General features: G+C 34.1%; 1 protein-coding gene across 1 annotated transcript in view; it reads right to left on the bottom strand.

The window, feature by feature from the left end:
* The window catches only part of LOC149808504 (annexin A6-like), a 227558-nt gene that overhangs the window by 187502 nt on the left and 16255 nt on the right, over positions 1–23801 (bottom strand). Inside the window, exon 2 of the mRNA XM_089978253.1 lies at positions 7998–8078. Coding sequence (XP_089834379.1) covers positions 7998–8078 — 81 coding nt within the window. The remainder of the gene's footprint in view (positions 1–7997; positions 8079–23801) is intronic.

The following is a 23801-nucleotide window of genomic DNA, read 5'->3' on the forward strand; positions in this document are numbered from 1 at the left end:
TCAAAAACCAGAATATTATTGTTTGTGGATCAACAATGAACTGTTGACGCATCAAAACTATACTGGCTACAGTATACGTCATCACCTTCCATTTTGGATTTTCGTCTTGACTCAAACTCAAATTTATTAGAACATTTTATTGCTAGGACTTCTAATTTTTAATTCTTGGATTATTCTTGGACTATTTTTGGATTTGATTCTTAAAACCCTAAGTTCTTTTTTCCATTTTTACCTTGTTTTTCTAGGGAAATAAATTATTTGTTACATTTTACAAAGCTTGTTGTCTTCACTTTTTTCTTGTTACTGTTTATGAGAGCCTAAACATGTAACAGTACTTAAAAACTAAAAAGCCCTACCTACCTAGCCTATTTATATTTCAGGGTGGCCTTAGTGGAAATAAATGCATATATTAAAATATACTTTAGTATCTTTCTTTTTATAAACTACAGCAGAGCTAAATGAAAGAAAAACAAAGAAGACAGAGGACTGAGGAAGAAATAAAAGAGGAAAGGAAGGACTCTTTACCATGTAATTTTTCCGATGACTACATACAAGTCCTTATGCTTGATGGTACAAATGCACATGTCTAATTTCATTTGAATTTGATTATTTCCTCAGGTCCATCTCATTTATAATAAACTATTTTTTTATAATATCTGGCTTCAATTTCTATTGAGTTAGAACGGCATGAAACTTAATTGAAATAATGAATAGAACCCTTTTAAAATTGCAATATTGGCAGGTGTCTTTTTATATCAATTGAAATGACAAAAACTTAAATGAGGTCAATTGATTGTGAAATGAAATATTCTAATATTCTCTCATACTCCTACAAGCCTGAGTGATTACATTGATGTACAAAATTCCTCTGGAGTTTATGTGTAATAATCAATAGCTAAATTCTCATGTGATTTGTTTGTGAAATGTTTAACAGAAGTAAATAAATGAAGGTAACAACAAATATATATATATATATATATATATATATATATATATATATATATATATATATATATATATATATATATATATATATATATATATATATATATATTGGTTCTGATCTGCTAATCCTGATCCATGACAAAGGGAAATTCAAACAGGTGGTTAATTAGCTTGACTAAACCATGTAGCTTACAGTTTAGAAGCTGTTAGCTTAAAATGTTTTAAAAATTGACTATACACATATGCTAGAGGAAGAGGAAACTTGCAGTATCATAGAGTATATGAATAATGGAGAATGGGAATATAAAACTTGCAATGGAAGTTTGGGTAGACAGGTTTGGGCTAATGGAGATAAACGTTAAGGAGGTTTGGGCTCGAGAAGTAGCTTGTTTTCTCTAGCCTCTGTTGCAATAATGTTTATCTTACATGATCCTGTGGATTAGTGCTTCCTAAAGTGCTGACACTTTTTGTGATCTTGTATTCAGGGTTTGTAAATGATAGTTTTAGTGTACTTCATATCTGTCAACCCCTCAGACAGAATTGTTTTTCTTTTGAGATTATGAAGTTCTACAAGTGGTCAGTGAATGCAATAAAAAAAAATCAACTTTGTAGAATTTAGAAAATTCTCTACTCATATATTAGCCTACAGAAAAAGACTGGATATTCAAAATGGAATTAAAGATCTGATTCTTATAGCACTGAATTCATTTTCAAATCAAATATAGTTTGTATACTTGGGGTCCAAACATTTAATGTTTAGAAGGAGGCTAGGATTTTCTTTCCAATCATGATATTTATTTTTGCTTTAACCTCAAGATAATTAATATTTCCTCCTGCTAGTATAATAGATCTATCGGCTATTAGTTCTTTTCTTTTTTACTTAACAAATCAGAGCAAGAATATATTTTTCCCTTCTATCTGTAGACCTGACATTTATTTTCCCAAAATGCCCAGATGGAATTTTCTTGGCAAAGAAAATCTATTTGCAGATGCATTCATGTGAGGGAGTGTTAAATATGCAGTATTTTGAATGTTTAAACATGTTACCATAGTTGAGACGAGTTCTGCAATAAGTGTATTGTTGCAGTGCTGGATGATGTTATATTGTATTACATTGATGGATGCTGTAAACTCCAGAATTACTTATGTTGATGGTGTATTGGCTTTATGTGACAAGAATAAAATGCTCCCCTTGCTGCTGCACTTCTAAGCTCAGATTCCATCAACCATGAGTTCTGAATTAAGTTTTGCTGGACTTCATTGATGGATCATACTTTCCTGAATCACAGCTGTATTTCAACATTTTGCTTTAAAAATGTAACACTCTACACTATTCCATCTACACTATTCCAGCTACCAAAACAGTATATGCAGTAAATTCCAACTACAAAAAGAAACATTGGAGTTGATCACAAACTAGTCAAGAATGTTCAATAAAGATGGCTTGCACATTATCACTGAAGGCAATGGAGGATAATAACTTTTATATATTTAACATGCACCTCTTTGACTTACCTAATTTCAAATGAACTAGGCCAATGGTTTCTCCCACAAATTATTCATAATACAGCATCATCCATGGTACTGTTAGTCAATTAAGTAATCTGTGCAAAGGGCAAAGGTAACTGTTCGTCTCTGACTGATTTACTGTTGGACACCTCTGTGACAATCAACTAAAGTGATAGTTGTTCATGAACATTAAGCATGACTGTTTACCATTTACACAGATACATCATATCAAGAAAGCTGAGCTCTCTCTCTCTCTCTATCTTATTTTATATAAAAAAAAATAAGATGGCTGAAAATGATGTTTTCCAAAACATAACTGTGTTGAATGGTGTGCGTCAAAAATCATGTGAAGTGCATACCCTCCATAACACGTCACATGAAGAACATGATTTTTTACTTTCAAACCTAATAAAACAGGATTTTCAATAAACTTAGAAATAAGAGGGAGTAAAAAAACCCATGCATATTTGACCACTATAATACATGTCCGAAGTATGTAGTCTGTGAAAACAGTAAACAGTCCTTCTTAGAGCCAATGTAAAACTATCTTTGGGTCAGTTTATACGGTTGATTAGTCCCTTAATTAAAACAGACAGAGATAAACCACCATTTCAAACATTACTTAATTCACTGAGAATATCTAGGATGATGCTGTTTTAAGTCCTTTGAACACAGCTGTGGGAGAGTCCATTACACAAATTTGCATAGGTAAAGTACACTAAGTGGAACAACCCAATTCATTTGGTTAGATACAAACAGAGATGATTGTTGACAAACAAAAGCTTTTACACATTGTCTTGAAGGAGAATATTTAAGCCATCATTAATAAAACGTATAGGCAAGTTTGTGATCAGAGCTGATGTTTCTTTCTAAGTCAGATTTAACTATGTATATAAGATGCAAAACAATTATTTCACTAGCTGGAATAGTATAGAAGTGTGGTTTATTTCTTTCAAAGGCAAAATTATATAAAAATGCAGATGTGATTTAGGAAATCAGTCATTATGAAGTATACGACATCCATGAACAAATATCAACATCATCTGTCATGTCTGCTACTCCCTCACAGCATAAAGATCATTTTCTATGCCGAGAAAAATTCAACAAGATCTTGAAGGAATTCTGAACAACAGCACGATACAATCTCAAATGAGTCCTCTACCAACTACTGACAGCAGCAAAGACTGCATATTCCACTGTTCAATGGATTTTAAAGACAGAAACTCGATATATATATTTTTTATTTAATGTCTGTGTTGCTGCGTTTATGTTAGTGCGGGTACATGTGCACACATAGTTGTGGTGATGATATTGGATTATGCTAAGTCTACCAGTTTATCGTTTGTAAGTAATTATTAAATGTTTAAAGAAAACACATTATTTTCTTGCTTTTTCAGATTTGAATATCCAGCACTTTTATACAAGCTTATATGGAAGATAGCTTATTCTCAATTGGACAATGTTACATTTTTAGGTCATATGCTAACCACTACATATCCTAGACAGTGAATGTAATATACAATGTACAGTATACTCTATTTATAATGCACATGCTTATTATCAGGAAATACCACTTGAAACACAGCATATTCCACTGTCCTATTAATGTCTCTTTAACGTTATTGTTTAACCTCTGCACATAACAACCTAGTTGCAGATATGACTGGTGAAAAAATTATTGTTACGGTCATTGGGGCATCTGTCGTTGTTGTTGTTGTTGTTGTTCTAGGGTTTAACGCCATTTTTCAGCACAAGATAGGCTATACATGGCGGCCAGTATTAATGGTGGAGGAAGAACCCTGGAAAACCCAGGGAAGAACCACCGACCAACGAGAAGCTACTGGCAGGCTTTCCCACGTACCCACGCTAGCCAAGCCTTGGACTCGAACCCACGCAGACAGAGGTGAGATGGCAGTGATCTGTAATGGTAAGCGCTTTAGACCACTTGGCCACTCGGGGCCCCGGGGCATCGGTTGTAAATCCTGTACAAATTTGAATCCGTACAAATACAAACACCAACACTGAAAATTATTTTGGACTAACAACTTTAATTTTTCTCTACTAATTTGAATTTCATTATTTTGTAAAGAATAACTGCAAAATATTCTAACACACCTGATAATACAAATATTTGTTTTAATTGAATTTAAAAAGTTTTTATTGATATTTTCCATATATTGTTTCAAAGTTATGTTTACCTGTTTAATGTTTCAACACAGTGGAATTCTAAAATTATGCTCTGGAAACTGCCCATGATCTTGAAATGATTGGCCTAGCTATTGTACATATTTAATTTATACAACCTTGAATTGGCACTGCTTGATAAATTTCTGGTTTCTTAAGGTTCTGCATGATTTTGTCACTAGCTGGCAGTGTGTATGTGTGTGTGTGTATGAATGCGTGTGTGTGCGTGTGTGTGTGTGTTGCCTGTCAGAATTGTTGTTGTTTGGGTTTTTTTCAGTGTATGATAGGCTATACAGGGTGGCCAGTATAATTAGGAGAGGAAGAACACTGGAAAACCCGGAAAACAGTCACCAATCCACAGGAAGGTTCTGGCAAGCTTTCTTGCATACATATATCTCTGCATTATAAGTAGGTTTACTCTGTTCCTGGTTTATTTTATTACACAGGCTTTAATTTTTTAAAGCCTTTATTTGTTTTCATTTCCAGTAAATTAAAACAAGAGTCCCTTGAATGGACTGATGGTCTCCTGGATGAAATATTTTTGCAAGAAATCAAGATTAGACCATTTTTCCTTTTAAATGATGTGTTTTGAAACTATCTTTGATATTATTCAGAGATAACAAGATTTTCAAATGAGCTGCTGGATATCAGATTGGCTTCAATTTCAATTAGGACCAACAAAACATCAAAAGAAGTCTTTTGATTGAAATCAAATGTTGATATGACTTTTCACTTTGGAGGAGTAACAATAACAATCTTTTCAGCATGGTTTCAATGGTAGCCACATATCAGACTGGTATCATTTCCATTTCACATCAACTAGATATCATAAGAAGTCTTTTGGGAAGTCACAATGTCAATACTACCAGGCATGAAGGAGAACTACTGATAATAAGATTTTTAAGATGGCTATGATGGCAGCCATATTAGAAGTTGGATTGGCACCATTTTCATTTATGACTCACTAGATATCATAAGAAATCTTTCAGTGAAAACCCCATTTAGATATGATTATTCATTCCAAAGAAATAGTGATAACAAGATTTTCAATATGGCCACTGTGGCAAGCATAGTGAAAAATACCATTTTCATTTAGGACCAACTAGACATCATAAGAAGTTTTCAGAAGTAAACCCCATGGTAACATTACCATTTGTTCAGAAGGAATAGCAATAACATTTTCAATATGGTCACTGCTGCAGCATTGTCATTTAAGACCAACTTTACATCAAAGAAAGTCTTTTGGTGAAAATCCCATGATGATATCAATTCAGGTTGAGTAGCATTAACACAATTTTCAAGATGGCCATTGTGATGCCCATACTAGATGTCTGATTTGGCACTATTTTCTTTTAGGACCAGCCAGACGTCATAAGAAGTCTTGTTGTTAAAAACCCAAGTCAGTATGGTTTTCCATTCGGGAAGAGTGGTAATAACAAAATTTTCAAGATGAACACTTTGATGCCTATATTAGATGTCTGAGTGGCAGTGTTTACATTTAGGAGTAAATAGACCATAGGATAAATGTGAATGTACAGTTTCATGCTAATCTTCAAATACTTAAAGAGAAGCAGCAACAACAAAACAACAAACATGAGTTTACAGACAGATGGATGATGGACAACAGACCATTCCATAAGCTCTTCTGATTAATGACCAGTTGAGCTAAAAATACAAATTCCAAAATTATTTAGAATGGAAATAATTATTTGTTTTTGTTTGAATTTTATACAGGATTTACCATAATCCCCTTGTGTAGCCAGATCATGTGGTTACCAACCAACTCTATCTACTATTTTTGACATAATTCAATTAAAACCTAATGGTTCTTTAAATTATGACAAAAAAGTTACTTGAATTAGTTAGATTTATGTGCCATCTATCCATACAAGTTTCATATTCACAGTGGATGTAAAAGCATGCTATTTCTTTGCAAACATGAGGATAAAAGAAACAAAAAAACACTTTTTTAAATACTGACAAAATGGAATTTCTCAAAGCTTTTGTTACACTTAATATTGTTAAAGATGAGAATTCTGTAGAAACAAAGTGTGAACGGAAACCCAAAAAAATAAAAAATGAATGTTGAACAATTTGCTTAAATAAATGTACCTCTACCCAATGATGGAAGTGAGCCTATAGGGGAAAAAAATGGGCATAACTCTTCTGAAAGCTGTCAGTAAAATGACTAATCATCATATACATATTCTGAAAACTGTCAGTAAAATGACTCATCATCATATACATCTACTGAAAGCTGTCAGTAAAATGACTGATCATCATATACATCTTCTGGTGATAACTATAATCTGTACTAAGTTTCGCAGAAATCCAGTCAAAATTGCAAGAGCAGATGCAATCATAAAATCAACAGGCCTCTTCCCTATCATAAGTGCAAGACTGCAACAAACTTTGGTCAAGCTAAGTGACTTTGAAATAAAATTACTATTGAAAACCCCTTTTTCTTCCTGAAATCCAAGTGACATTGATCTTTGACCATTTCACCCCAAAAATTATTAACTTCTTTCTTAACCAGCATGCAAATCACCAACAAACTTTGGTGAAGGTTATATGTTTAAGAACTGATATTTCTGCCCAGAAACCATTATTCTTGTTGAAGTCAATGACCTTGAACTCTGATCTTTTGACCCCCATATCAACAGGCTTCATTTCTATCTTAAGTGAAAGAGATCCACAAAGTGTGGTCTGTGATGAAGAACTAATGTTATGGTATGGAAACTATTGTACTTCTTTCAGACATAGTAACATTGACCTTTGACCTCAAACTTGATAGGGTTCTTTTTAAGCTAAAGCACAAGCCATCCACAAAGTTTGGTAACTGTAGATGATGCTGAAAAGGAAAATTAGTGGACAGATGGAAATTTATGGACAGACAGGTTCATAGCATAATATGCTTTGGAAATGGCCAGCATATAAAAAGAGCAATAACTCCAAACAAAATTGTTTATGGAAAGTGTTTGTTAATATATACATTTTCTGATTATGACTATAAAATTTACTGTTTAATGGTCATCCTTTAAAAACTGTGAGACTAATATGTGTGTTGATGACATTTTAACTCACTACATTCAGCTGAAACAGGGCAATAACTCTTGTAAAAATTCTGGGAACAAGTGACTTGTCCACATGTACATCTTCAGGCGATGGCCATAATATTTACCAAATTTCTTGGCAAATTCATCAAAAATTGCAAGACTCAAGTTGCACTAACAAGTGATGGACAGACAGATAATCAGGATTGCTAAATGTTTTCTCTCCCCCCCCCCCCAAATAAAGACTGGGGATAAGAAGTATAAGCTAAAAGAGTTTGTAAATACAAGTAGATAATTGCAACATACCTGAATTTGTTTAAGTCGCAGTATCAGGTGGGGATATGTTCCAGGTCTGGAGTTATTAAGCATATGCTTGCTGTTTGCCAACTGAAACAAAAAATGTACACAAATTTGATTCCAATATTGTTGTAAACGAATCATACATATAACAAGTTTCATTTAAATAGTAAAATAAACTTAAAAATGTAACCTTTTCAAAGCTAGAAACGTAAGAAAAACATAGCTAAATCACTAAATGTACAATGGTTTTTGTCATTATTGACAATACATCAATTTTTATTTTAAAAATCACATAGATATTCTATAATTTCATCTATAAAATATACATATTTTTCTCTTTGGAAATATGATTGCTTCCAAGATTTTTGTTTAAAGGAGACTAGAAATCAAACTTTTCCTTTTACGTATGTAATTCTCTACATACTGTAATTCGACTGCAATGTTTATAAATTAAATATCGTAAGCGGATAGTGATTATATTGCGTGGAAGATACCACGATTCCGTAAATTGCCGAGCTTTTCCGAGTTTTGATGAGACGACAGATGACGTGGTACTGTGACGCAATACTAGCCAGTCCTCAAATACAAACATAAACATTGGCGAGCGAGGCAGACAGGAGGAGACCACATTTGGGTTGCACATTCAAAAGTTGAATCTGCAGTCTGATATAATAGTTTATGTACTGTACTGGTCAGTGCTAAAATAATTTTTTTTAGGCACAGGCCCCGGGCTGGTGACCTAAATAACTAAAGTCCTGAATTAAATTCCACAAGCCCGGACAGTTCATACCTGTCAACTCTCAAGCCGGGAGAAAAACCTCCCGATTTGGGGGGGTATTTCCTCATCTACCTCCCGATCTCGTAATATCTCTCAATTTTTCGCAGCGAAGTCCCGATTATTACATTATGTCTGTCAATTTTCATTTGTCAGAAGAAAAAACCCCAACCCCAAACTATTTATAAATAGATATGACGTATGCAATCCATAGTCTAAACTGCCACACTGCAGACATCGTAGCGGTATGACTAAAAAATTGTTAAAGCTACATTAAAAATTCAAATCACATGCACACACGTCTAAATCCGGCACTGGACGAAATAATTAATATCACACAACAGGTTTTTTTTTCATTTTTTCTTTTTCAGTAAATAGAACGCGAAGATTAAACATTATTCAAGTAAATTTCAGATGTTTTCAAACAACTACAATAGCACTATAGTAAAAACAAAAATAAAAGAATAAAGAATAAAATTGTCACCAATTATCTTAAATGAGTGATCACTGAAATTTTCTCTTCAAACAAATTCGCATCTTCATTTCCGCCAAAGAAACTCGGCCAGTTAACACCTGACATTCCTCTACCGTATATGTAAAGTTTAATTACCAAGATTAAATTACAAGGAATAAAACAAAATATACCATGCAGTATATGTGGCCCTAAAGAACTAATTCTAAATAAATATTTTATTCAGCAAACAGTGTTACATGCATTAAGACTTAAACCTAAGGAAATAAGGTAGGGCAGAAAACGTGAGAAAAACAGTTGCCACATGTACGGTAACTTGTGACTGCAGATTTGAACTGTTAAAATGAAGTCCATGGCATCGTAAGTAACAACAAAATAGGCATCGGTTTTTTTTTTTGGCAATCAATTGCTGGTGCTTACACATACACACACTGTCGAACATGGTTTCTTTGAAATATGTCCGAAAGGCAGTTCTTTTCACAAGATCAATACACGGATAAGGATTATGTTCATTAGTCACACCGGCTTTATTCTTTGCGTACTTAAATCAAAACTTTAGCTAGTTTGCAATTTAGCCAGATCTGACCAGAATATGCAAAAGGGACTTGTCCTGGGGGTAATAATAAGGCGTATCACAGGGAGAAAAGGCACGTCCCATGGGCGCACGCACATTGGGGCAAGGGGGGTCTGGGTCAGTAGTCTCTCCCCCCCCCCCAGTTTCTATTGTCAGCCAGTTAATGTGAAACTTTGACCTCTTTTCTTTTAATCACTGCTATTTAAACTGCCCAAGGAATAGTTTTATATCAGTTCCAATCATTACAGATTACCGTTTATACATCCTACATGTATACAATGAATTTTTTTTTTAATTTTTTAATTTTTATAAGATTACTGAAAATCGTATTTTCTCGAAACACGACAGGTTTAGAACATTATTTTTAGCAAAGCATCCATTTGATTAAAATCAAATCTAAATTTCACCTAGGACAGTGGTGATTTGATTTAGATTGTGCCGTGTTACTGCATGTATGTCAACATCTTGAAATACATTTACTCATTTCACCAGCGCGATCAAAGTTTCCTCAAGCAAACAATTTTTGTTTCGACAAGCCTGACGGGCACCTCACTTTGAATACAGGATGGGCCGGAACTAAAACCAGAGGGGCCCAGGGTGTCGGGCTATCAGATTTTTTTTTAGCACTGCTGGTGTAGATAAAAGATCTGTGAATCGATTCTTGCATTTTGTGGTCACTTACTCAGCCTTCTACCTATATTTGTAACTCACACGTTTAACACTTTTCCCAGGATTAAAATGTCCAAAGGTATGTCTGGGACAGCGCCAACTTTTAGTCTAGGCCTAACATTTGCGTATCCTTGAGCTGCCATTTTTTCATGATCCCTCTCGTAACATTCCTTTGAGAAATTAACAAGCACAGAGTGCTGTATGGTATGGTGTTGCTTTGAAATCGACTCGTTTGTAATAATGTATCCATTCTTTCATTATACCTTTATCTTTCGGAAAAGAAAAAGAAAAAATGTTGTCCACAGGCTTTTCTTAATGTTAAATTACACCAGTAAGCAACGCAAAAACGGTTTTGTCTTTTACTCTGGCAACTCCCACTTGGGCTGCTGGAGTCGCTACTATGACGTCACATCCCGAAAGTAACCGAATAGGCGCGGAAATTTTGCATACGAGGTCACGGAAATTCAGCTCCTAGAAGATAGGCCAATATTTAATTATTGGCATTACGGTCGCAGATGATACTTCAGAATAAGGTTTTCTGCTATAGTACTTTTATTATTATTCTACATTTCCATTGGTTTCTGGTCTCCTTTAAGTCTCACATTACAAAAGAAAATTATAATGACCATAATATATTTGACTCCATCTCTGCAAAGATGAATATATACCGTGAAACAGGTCATAGAAAACCTAAATAAAGGCACCTGCCAATAATGTACACTGGGTCTTTTTTCATATTTTAATTATCGTTTAAACCTGTATAGTTATGACACCTGCCAATAATGAATGCTGAGTGTGGTATTTTTCCATTCTTTTAATTTTTATTTAAACCTCTCTATAAAGGATACCTTCCAATAGCTGCATGGATGTAGAGAGATTATTCTTATCACCTTTTTCTCAAAAATGAATCATGGATCCCATAGCTAGTTCAAGTTCAAAAAAAAAAATTCAGTTAAATTATTAGATAGGGAATAATATATTTAGTCTGGTTAGTAATCATTATTTTTATTTAAAAAAAACATAAATATAACTCTAAAAAATTCAAAAATTATTTTAATTCTTGTGGTTATATTAATCCCAAAATAAAAATGTCATTAATTCTGTGTTGTCTGTCCTCAATGAGCTAAGCCTTTGAATGATTGTAAACAAAAGCTTGATTATTCAGGATTTGCACAACAGTGACAGTCAAGTACATTTCTGTCTATGCAAAGACATGCAGTGTGACAAAGAATCCAAACAAATGAAGAATGATTAAAAAAAAGGCAAATTAACCAAGCATTCAATTTTCAATAATTGATTATAAGCAATAAAAATGGGGGGGGGATATTTTATTTTTTTACACCTTTAATAAAAATTATCCAAGTATGCTTAAAATGACACTTTCTGTGAAATATACAGAAAATATATAGAACCTATTAAAATCAATGGCTGGTTTGTTTTATTAAAATGATTATAAATCTTCAAATTCAATCCAGATCATAACATTAATAAAGATAAACAGGAGTGATCTATGAAAACAAATATGCCCACAAACACCATAGATTATATTTTAATATATGTACTATACATACTTATGTACAAGTCAGATCCTTGTACACAATGCATTGACACCAGAAATGCCATCACATAAGGCACTGGCAGATCTGGGTCAATGTAGTATGTTAGGTGTTATCAGTAGAACAAACAACATAGACCCTGATCTGCAGGCACATTATGCAATGACAGATCAGGGTCTATGTCATTTGCAATTTGACCCAACTTTTAAGTGAGGTTATATACACTAAAATATTATCATGGGATTTCTATATCCTTACGAAGATAGTAAAACTTACATCCTAAAGTTCGATGATCAATATGCCAATACTGACATTCATAAAATAGGGTGTTTTTCATGGAAAATGACTAGTTTTTGGAAAATATTCTATTCCCATTCCATGGAAAAAGAATGGACATTTCCACATTTTCCATTAAAATCAAAAGGCTGGATATAGGCTGGAATCTGTCCATGCACATGATATATGTCGATACAATGCAGATGTTCAGCCAGAATTTCTAAGGGTATATTATCAAGTACTGCCTTAGATACACGAACAAGATTCAGTATCAAGCCTCACATTCGCAATTCCATATGAGAATTTAAGATCTCATATTCCCTTACTGTCTATCAGAACAAGACATGGAAACTGTAAAGAGATTCACAAACACTTGACTGGACTGTTAGAGGACTTCATCAGCGGTCTAAAAAGACTCCAAAAGACAGCATAACCTTGACAGATTATGAAATGTGACTAAAAAGGGACTTCCTTTACTTTGTCTTGACACATGACTGACCAAAGGGGACCTCATTGTCAGTTCTAACTCCATATTAACGGATATCTTCAAGTTGCTCCCACAACTCAAATCTCATTGTAAAGCATTATATGGGACTGGAAAGGGGAATATTTCAACATCTCAAATCAACCTGGGTTCATTCATATTTAATAGGGAATACTTTTTTGGGAAAATGTTACATAAATCATTATTAATTTTGCTGACAAATCAACAGACAACAACCATTCTCTTTAATCAAATTTATGCAATACCAACTGTTGTCAGTGAAAACATCAGATCAAAGTAATCTTCCAGATAATGGATTCCTTTTAAGAATAACTCTAAAGATAGTGTTCCCATTTATTTTCTTTTTGTATGGAAATTATTGTCAGATAAAGAAATTCCAGATATATGAGACTAGACTGTAAAATCTTATTTATTAAATGATTTAAGTGAAAAAAGCAAATAAATATTAAATTTAAACTGATAAAAGGATTTAATTAATCTTCACATGGCTTTTTAAATTCAATTCCTGCTTGCATGTTTCACAATGAATTATTTAATATTTACTTCACCTAAATTAAAGTACTAAATTACCTGGATTTTATAGATCAAACCCTGAAAATATGTACTTTAATAGCAGCTACTACAGTTTATAAATATGTATGTAAGTAAATTGAAAACTGGTTTTGTTTATGGTCACAATGACAGCAGCCATACTGTTGCTTGGGGAGCCACCCCATTTTGATACTCCATCTCCCGAGATACATTCTTACCAAGACTGATTTAAACTGGCTCAGCCACAGACTGGAGAAAATGTTGAAATTGGGATTTCCACCCAGTTGATATGGAGGCCATAAGACTGGAGAAAATGTTGAAACTGGGATTTCCACCCAGTTGATATGGAGGCCATAAGACTGCATTGCTAATGTTGCCACCCTTGAAACAATTTATGATAAAGCATAGAAACAAATTTTTTTAAATACATGGAAACCAACTGCTCCAGTGGCCTAAGTGGTTAGAGCATCTGCCTCAGATGGGGGAGGTCACAGGTTTGAAACCTGGCCAAGTCATAATAAAGACTGATAAAAATGTTACTAACAGCCACCTCACTTGACACTCAGCATTAAGAGGTCAGTGCTAAGACTGGTTGACCTGGTGAAAGGGTCTGGTGGGACAACATGCTACATGTCTGCAGCATGATACTCCAGTGCTAGACATCACTATAAACTGCAACACTACAGACATTGTAGCGATATGACTAAAAACTTTTTAAAGCTACATTAAAAATCCAAATCACACACACACACAGAGAATGGAAAGCACACTGATAAAAGGGTTGATGCCCTAAAAAATCTGATACAGCATGTATGAAGAAACACTTCATTTTTTAGAGAAGAGGTGAAAAAACATTCTGTTCATCTGGTTGCTAATAAGCTTTTCATTCAGCAGAGAAGTCTCCCTGAATACAATTTTTATAGAGCATGTGCTAAGAAATATACCTACCAAGTTTGATCAAAACTAGATCAGCTGTTCCGATGAAAGAAAAACTAGGCTTTCCATTTTGGTTGCAAAGGAAGCCACCAATTAGCTAGAAGAACCATCCCAAAACAAAATTTGGCAGACCATTGCCCTAAGAAACGCTCCTACCATGTTTGATTCCGATCAGCAGACGTTTAAAATAGCATTGCTGACAGATGACAGATGCAGGCCAACACCATAAGCTCTCTTAGCCAAGTGAGATCAACATTTTTTAAAATCTCTTTGCATCATTATGCAAAAATAAGATATATTTTTTGTCTAGTCCAAACTAGTTCTTTCACAGATGTGCATGCAGATAGGTACAAAAGGAACTTTGTATGTACTAGCTATTATCATTTGTTGAAAAGAGTAAGTACTGTCTTACTGTTGATGATAATAATTGCCTAGTAATGTACAATTAAAGTTAACTGATAGCTCTACACTCAGCAAACAAGTGAAGACTTGGGAGTTAAAAAGCATTACTGTCTTCTATTTCACACATAATTATTTAGTATTTGCAATCCACTAAAAAAAAGTACTGCAACTTTGAGATCAACCCCACCACCACCACTATTGTACTTCAGATTAACATGTATGTATGTATGTATGTATGTATGTATGTATGTATGCATGCATCCAGGTAAGTAGATTGGAAGGTATGTAGGTACATAGTTAGGTAAGCAGGTATGTAGGTACATAGGTAGGTAGGTAAAGCATGAAATGGCATTTAAGCATAATTGTGGTTACATACTGCTGACCAAAGGTTAGGGAACAAAAAATGGTAAATTAAAAAACTTGCCAGAATCCCCAGGAAGACAAACCCATTCAACTAAATGTGAATAAGCACCAAGTTAGAATAGGTAAAAAGTAAAAATGTTGCAGAAACACCCAAAAAGGCATAGAAAACAAAGTCAAAGGAAAAAGAAGGTACAGTTCTTAAAAACAATTGACATATTTTGTCTTGTCAACCTTTTGTTTAGTTAGAAGGTAAAAAAACATTAAACTTGATATATACAAGAGTACTTCAGAGGATCCGAAGCTCTACTGGCCAAAAAGAATTTGCAGGAAACCGAGTTGAGACCTGTTCTTTGTGATGATAAGTCTTCTGGTAAATAAATCCTCTTGATGCAACTTTTCGTTCAAGAGAAGTATAGCAATAAGATTTTCAAGATAGTTGCCATGGACACCATACTGGCATTCAGACTGGCACCATTTTCATTTTGGACCAACTTGACATCATTTAGTAAAACTCTTATGTTGATATGACCATTCATTCAAGTGGAATTGTGATAACTAGATTTTTCATTTTATGATGGTGTGTTCTTGGTCACGGCACATTACTCCATGTGCATCAGTATGAAATAAACTACTTGTGTTAAAACACCAAACAATAAAAATCATAAAACAAAGTATACGACCTTTTTACGTATAAAATAACCATCCAATGCATCTGACACCAAACAGGTTGACTCCATCAGTTATAATAATAATGACTTTATTTAAAGAAGAAGCTCATTTAGTTAGCAGACCAATCTTCCATGAGGTCTTCTACAAAGACATATGTATGTATGTATGTATGTGTGAATGTATGTATATATATATATATATATATATATATATATATATATATATATATATATATATGTGCTGAGAACAAGATATCATGCTTATCAATATTATTTATAAATAGCTGTACAACTCTGATTCTGTAAGATTATAACTAAGTTTTAAAACATTAAATTTAATATTTGGTGCCCCACGATTATAAGATAGATCCAATTGTCTTCAGAGAACACATTTCCAACTACAAATCTGTTAAGTCAACATTAAGATACCCTAAAAATAAATACTTCAAAATTATTTTAAAAGTTTCTTTTACATGTCAATGCAGAGTGAAAGAAAAAGAAAAGTTTACATTTAAGTGATTTGGCAACCTTTCTTAATCTTGTTAGTTAGTTAAACAGAGAGCGACCTTGTCCGACACAATGACCCTTAGAAAGCTGTTATCAGTGAACACAAATTAGCCATTCATGGTAATATGTGTTTCAATCTAGAGCATTTCAATAGTCATAAATAACCCACTTTTTTCAAAATTCCACAGACTTGGAGCTCTAGGGCAATCACAAATTGTAAAACACAACTTAATTTGACATATATATATATATATATATATATATATATATATATATATATATATATATAGGTAATAAAACTGTAATAAATACAATATCTGTTGTAAAATAAACATAATTTGACATATATAGGTAATAAAACTCAAATAAATTCATGCAGTATCTCTCTCTCTTCAGAACCTTTAGGTCTTAGACTGAGTCTCAGTTTTCAAAATTTGGTTAACAGTTTGGCAAGGGATTGGATGGCTTAATTTAATCTGAAATTTCATTTTCAAAATCCTCCAGAGAGCTAAAATACATAGTCTAACTGAAAAGACATGTAGACTAACATTAAAACTAAGATCTGTTAAAGGAGGTAGGATTGAAAGGCCAACAGGTCTTGCTATAATTTAGCACTACAGCTCAATTTCAATTTGCATATTTTATACTTGACATAGGTGGAATCTTAAACTCTATTTGGAAACTCCCAAATTATATAATGCATGATTCCAATTACATGCTTCTTAGAGACACTGTAGGCAACAAGTTTAATTTATTTTACAGCCTTTACTGTAATAATACTAACATTAATAATATCTTTGCAATAACAATACTAATATCAATAATAACTTTACAATAACAATACTAATATTAAATAATAACTTTACAATAACAATAATGATAGTAATAACAACTGCACAATAGCAATACTAACATTAATAATAACTTTACCATAACAATAATATTAATAACTTTAACAATAACAATATTAAGAATAACTTCATAATAACAACACTAACATCAATAATAATAAAGCACTCCCTCATTATAAGGCATCTCAGGATACAGTGATCTCTTTTAGCTTATGATTTATGCCATTTATTGTTACTAGTATCATCACCCACAATTCCAGAATCTAAAAAAGTTGATAATAATTTTTTATTTATTTATCACATTTCAACCAATTACAATTAAGATAAGTGCATTTTTCCATTTGACTGAAATTGATCTATGTTTACAAGACAGGTGCTTGGAAGCATCTGAATGACACATGATTCAATCGCCATAAAAAAGATCCATAAATGTTTGGGCTCTTTCCTTTCATGTCCAATCAAGCACAACTAGGATTATGTAGTACAGATAATCAGGGAATACTGCAATAATATCAATAATAATAGCAATAATATTTTTTTAATTACAGCAAAAGCATCTCAGATTTTAACAGCAGGGATCTTATATTTGGTCATATACTGTATATTCAAATTCAAAATAAGGATAGGGTTTGCGTGTTGAGCCATCATTGTGGGCTGACCTAAACTTGATTAGTTGCTGCTTGCAGCAACACTCTTAATCAATAACGTGGAACAGAAATCTTCTATTATTCATTCTAGTGATGTTAATTAAAATCTGATAAGTGTAATGATGTAGTGAGTTAATTAATGAAAATAAGATGAATGTACACTTAAAATATCCTGATGCAGATGAGACAATCAATTTCAAAACATAATGTCAAAAAAATTGCTTTATGATTGGACTCAATGACGACTTTTTGGATAAAATATGTTAAATGTTGAACAAAACAAGTTATAATGAACAAGTTATATTATGTTAAAAAGGCTTGATGATGCTGGTAGAATCGAATGGGCAAAAAGGCTTCAAATATAGGGGCTTTTTGTGGGTAAAACTAATGTTAATGACATAATACTTACCTGTTGCTAATGCATAGTTGACTCTTTTCCAGATGGAAAATACTCCTATCATACGATGAGAATTCACCCTCCCAAAGGGTGACTGGAAAGTTCATGAATTCTAGAACAACCCTAGTCCACCCTATAGCTACCTTTTCAGGATATATCCTAAACTTAAGTGGGATAACAGTGCAGAGTGGGAGGAGGAGGGAATCAGGTAATAGCAACAGGCAAGTATTACATTCTTAAAATTAGTTGTATCCCCCACCCACAACACAAAGAATAAGTGCCTTCACTGTAGAATAGAATACTACAGCCACATAATACCTGTACAGCCACCTTTAGAATTATGACATTCAAACCTAAATATGCCTTTGCTTGAGTGAGCCAATGAGTGATAGTGCAAGGAGAAGACAGTGTGTACCATATCCAAAATGTGGCTTTTGTTATATCTTCCACGGATGAATGAGTTGGAACCTCAATGGCTTTAATTTTCATGAATGAAAGATCCCTCTCAGTAAGGGACTGATAAGCTTTCTTGACAGCTATGGCAATAAATCTCAAAATGGTGGAAGATGAAATATCAACTGAGCACTTAAGGGGGAAGAAAATACACTTCCTACCCTGTCTTCTCTGACTTTAGAAACTGCCTGATAAAAGTGTAAAGTCACAACTGGACATAAAAGTCTGTCTTGATCATCCCGAGAATTGATCGCAACTGGGACTGGAGCTGGTTCTTTGCAACAACAAAAAAAACTAGATGACAAAGGATAATTTCCACTGAATTTTATACATCCCTGCTCTATAAATAGGGCATGAAGCAAGCTTGTTTCTTAATCTTGCAGATACAATGGAGAACAATAACACAGTCTTGAAAGTAAGGTTTTCAAAGGAAGCCGTTCCCAAAAGTTCATAGCGTTTTTTAATTAGAGACCACAAGACACAAAAGTGATTCCATTTAGGCATTAGTGAGTGAAGAGACACCAGTCTTTGCAGCTTGAATTACCTGATCAGATCTGTTATATATCTGTGGATCATCCTTAAGGTTGCAAATGCATGGCAAACTGATAATCCCACTGGCAATGTCCTCTTGGGCTTGTTTAGCCTTGTTGCAAACAAGTCCACCAATGCTTACCCCAAAGTCAGCACTGGGAATCTGCTATGGATTGGTGTGGAGTCTATCCTGTGAGGCCTATTTTCCAACCCCTGAACAGATTGTCTGTGGTGAACTTGGAGGGTAATCTCTTCCTAGGCTGGATAGCAAAGAAGGTTTAACCTCCATGCAGATAGAAGGTGCATGTGTACATCCTTGTCTACTGAGGTACATTACAAATCATGTGTTGTCAGAGGAGACCATCACTCAGCTACCCATTATTTTGTAAACACAACATGAAGGGTTAATAACACTGCCCTCATTTCCAAATGTTGGAGTGGAGGCCACAAACCCTGAAGAATCAGTCATTCTGGCTTTAGATGAGTGTTTACCTTAAATGTGATGCATCCCTATTATTCCAGCAAATCAGATAATGGTGGAAATCCAGGCTTTGAAAAGTATAAGCATTCAAAGAATATGTATGCAGTTTACATTTTGTCAGGAGAAAATGAACAGGAAACAGGTGCAGTCTGTCTAGGGGAGCCACATCCACTGAGGACTACAAGGTCTCCAGCAGAGGAAGAAAGGATGAGCCAACAACATGGTCTAGGTTCCCAGCACTTACAACAGGGCCACGATCTTGTTGTTCTGTCCTGAGAAACATGGATTATAATCTGCTCAAAATGAAATCTTGAGATGGAATGAAATCTTGAGATGGAGTAAGCTCTGATTTCTCAAGTTTGGGTTAAAGGACTGTGTCTGGTCACTATGGAACAACAGCAAGACAGATCAAGTCTGAGTTACACTGGCTAGCAATCATCAAAATATTGGAGGAATGGGACACCCATTGACCTTAAGTGAACTGTAACTATTCTCATGACTCTTGTAAACATTGAGTGTGGAGGTTCAGGCAGAGTGCTAAATGGAAAACCGCCCTGTCCAAGCAAAACCAGAGGTACATCCTGTAAGGAGGAAAGATTGGGATGTGAAAGTATGCATTCATAGGACCAACAGAGACTTCCCAGTCATGAAGTCTTATGGCATTCCTGGCAGAAACTGTGGTCTCTTGTCTTGAAAGCAACCTCCTGTTGAAACATGTTTAGGGAGAGAGGTTCCACTATACTTGGTACCAGGAAAATCTGAGATTAGAAGACTGGGGATTGATTAACTCATCCTTTAATGGTGCCAGTTTCAACTGGTGGAAGAACATGAAGGACCTTACTAGAGGAAGATAATGAAACTAAAGCTGGTACCTACCTTTTATGATAGAAAAGACCCAGCATGATATGTGATGCCAGACCAAACTTCTGAAAAGAGGTGTAGCCTGGCACCTATTGAAACCAACTGAAAAAGTACACTCAGCTGGAGAGAGAGTGAGCTCCTGGGGCTGTCCACCCTTATTCTTCAAAAAGGGGGGAAGCACCACTCCTTGGGATTTGGCAGCACCCCCTTTTGGAGCCAGACTGCCAAGAAGGAAGTGTAGCTTTGACTGGTGATGTGTGGCTTTAATGAACTTTGCAAATGGACCCTGTAACCAGTCAGTATGATTTCACTTCCTTGCCAGTTTTGATGTGTCAGGAGTGGAGAATATACAGAGAGAATGAGCTCTCTGAAGAGTCTCTGGCTCCAGGAGAAAAGCCCTCAGCTGCTTTTAATTGTGTTCCAGTAAGATCTTGGAATTGTCCTTCTGAAGTGGTGAAACTCCTCTAATAAAGTAGTGGACAAGTTATGTTTAGATTGCTCATGAAAAAGATGATACAGACTTGGCTTGACATTAAACAATATATATATATGCTATAGTCAACTGACCCAGCTAGCAGAATAGAGTAATCTCCCTTTTACAGACTCTTTAAATCACAGTTGGTCTTTTATTTATACCTCCAAATTGGATTGCAAGGTAAATAAAGTCAGGTTTAATCACAGTTGGTCATTTATTTACATATCAAAATTGGATTGCAAGATAAATAAAGACTGAGGCTTAATCACAGCTGGTCATTTATTTACACTTCAAAATTGGATTGCAAGGTAAATAAAGACAGGTTTAATCACAGTTGGTCATTTATTTACACCTCAAAATTGGATTGCAAGGTAAATGGCTTAATCCCAGTTGGTCATTTAGTTTTATCTCATAATTGGATTGCATGGTAAATGGCTTAATAACTGCAGTGCAGTTGGTCATTTAGTTTTATCACACAATTGGATTGTAAGGTAAATAAAGACTGGTTTACTCATAACCTTATGATAGAGACTAGACTTTAAAACATCCCAAAAAAATCAACAAGTATATGTGACAGTAACCTAACTGAAGATGAATTCCATTTGGTAAAGATTTCCCTTGATGATCTGAGAGACATTTTTACCTAATCAACAGGTCAAGCATCAAGTTGTCACAAGTTTTACCACATAATATTTAGAACTTCCCAGAAAAAGAATTCATTTAAGATGGGAATTTTTTATGTAAAAAAACAACAACACAAGTGCAGTGTAATGAGACAGAATTAACTCGCTTGCAAATTTGTTCTTGAATTTAGGATAAATGATATTTTTGCCTCTGTAAACGTAATAACTGAAATAGATGGCCTGTGAAATATGAACACTTTATGTCTGAATGTCCAGCTTTGAAAAGTACATTTGCCATGGATCATTCAAGCAATGCTGTCTTGGTATCATCATGGGGGTGTGACGCTTCATCCCAAAAAAACACAAAGACAAGTTGGACAAAATCTCTTGTATCATCTGACTGCACAAGTACAACCTGAATTTTCAATCACAACAGGATTTAAGAAATTAATTTTAAATATCATTAATGTAAAGACTTTAACTGTCAAAATGGTGCTAATGAGATGATGTCTTTGGTTCATCCATGTAGTGCTACAAAAAAATTTAGAAAATTTGGAAAGTTATAAACCCATGAAATTCAAGAATGAGTTGAATCCAAATGACTATAGTTGGTATACTGCCATTGATAAGGCATTCCTCATTTTGTAAAATTACTGGCAAAGACAATGACCATTCATTTCGACATGAGACACTTGATTTTTAAAACGGCCATTATTCTCCATGTTTAACAGTTTTCTGAACAATTTCATCAGAAATCATCTTTTTATCAGTTCTTTCATTAAACTTATCTTGCAAATCATTACATATATAGAAAAATATAAAAAGCACTATCATCATCAATCAATCAAATTGAGATGTATAAATAATTACTACTTTTTATGCATCTTCATTTGTTATTTCATTTTGTTTCCTCCTTAATAACCATAAATAAACATATTTATTGAATGTTGAATATTTGCTCAATATACATATACTGTGTGACAATAAAATACACTGGCATGACAGTTTATACTGAAGCATTGTACAGGGATATTGCAGAATTCATTTTTTTATTAATTTATCCAGCTGAGTATGCACATACACACATGCGTGCATCCATCCACCCACCCACCCACCCATCCATCCATCCATCCATACATATGGACCTAGGTTGATCCCTAAACAAGCTACGCATAACATTCTGCCAGGTCACAGTTACAAAAAGATCCCTAAGTCAGACTGATATGGATATATTTTTTTTTAGCAAATCTTCACATTTTGCACAGAAACAAACTTTTTGGGTGTACATTATTATAAACATGCAACATGTACAGCAAAATAGACAGATAAATCTGTCCCCAATATGATTTTCTTAATCTTACGGTTGTAAATTGACAATCAGAAAAAAATGTTACGGGGGACAAATGCATTAGTCTAGTACAGTATGGCAAGAAAAGGCTACAATACTAAAGACAATATAATGGGCATGCAGTACATACATTATGGAAGAAAATATAAACTATGCAGTGTTGAATTATTTTACATGGGAACAATTTAAAACCTCCTATTATCACCTGAAATTTAAAAACTCCAACTCACAAGCTAACCACATTCAGAATAGCCTCATTGCTCACAACCTTAAATGCAATTTCAACTTCAATCTTATTCCGGCACTCTTAAAATGATAATGTGTTAATTGGCAAGTTAATAAAGAACATGGTATATATTAGGGGTCATTTCAAAACGTATAAAGCCTTTATGAATCAATCAAACAGAGTTACAAAACATCTGTCAACTGCTGTCAAACATTAATTCCACCAGAAAGTTATTAAAGTCAATCACCTGAATCAGAAAGTTTTATCCAATATATTTCCACATTTGGTCTTTTATTCAAGTTTTGAAAAAGTAATTACCTAGCTATGAAATTACTAAATATGCTTAGAATCGGACACATTCCTTTGCTTTGTTTCTTAAAAGTAACTAATACAGAAATCAACTTCATATCAGCTGGCATTGCTTTGAAACCAAACTATTGAAGCTGTAGAAATTGAGGCAACTTTGCTGTTAAAATAAAGCTTTCTTAGACTCATCTTTTGTTTGCATTAGCACAAATTTAAATTACCTCCATAATTTGAACATTTACCAGGTTTATTTCAGTTTTTCTCAGTGCCTTTATGAAAACAAATGTAACTGTTGTTGAGATTCCTCTTTACTCTGAAGGAACTGATCACTGGCCCTTAGGCAGAGGGTACATTATACTGCTGATGGAAACCCCCAA

The sequence above is a fragment of the Sinohyriopsis cumingii genome, chromosome 1 (genome assembly GCF_028554795.1).
Source record: "Sinohyriopsis cumingii isolate HCF-2022 chromosome 1, ASM2855479v2, whole genome shotgun sequence".
NCBI classification, from domain to species: Eukaryota; Metazoa; Mollusca; class Bivalvia; order Unionida; family Unionidae; genus Sinohyriopsis; species Sinohyriopsis cumingii.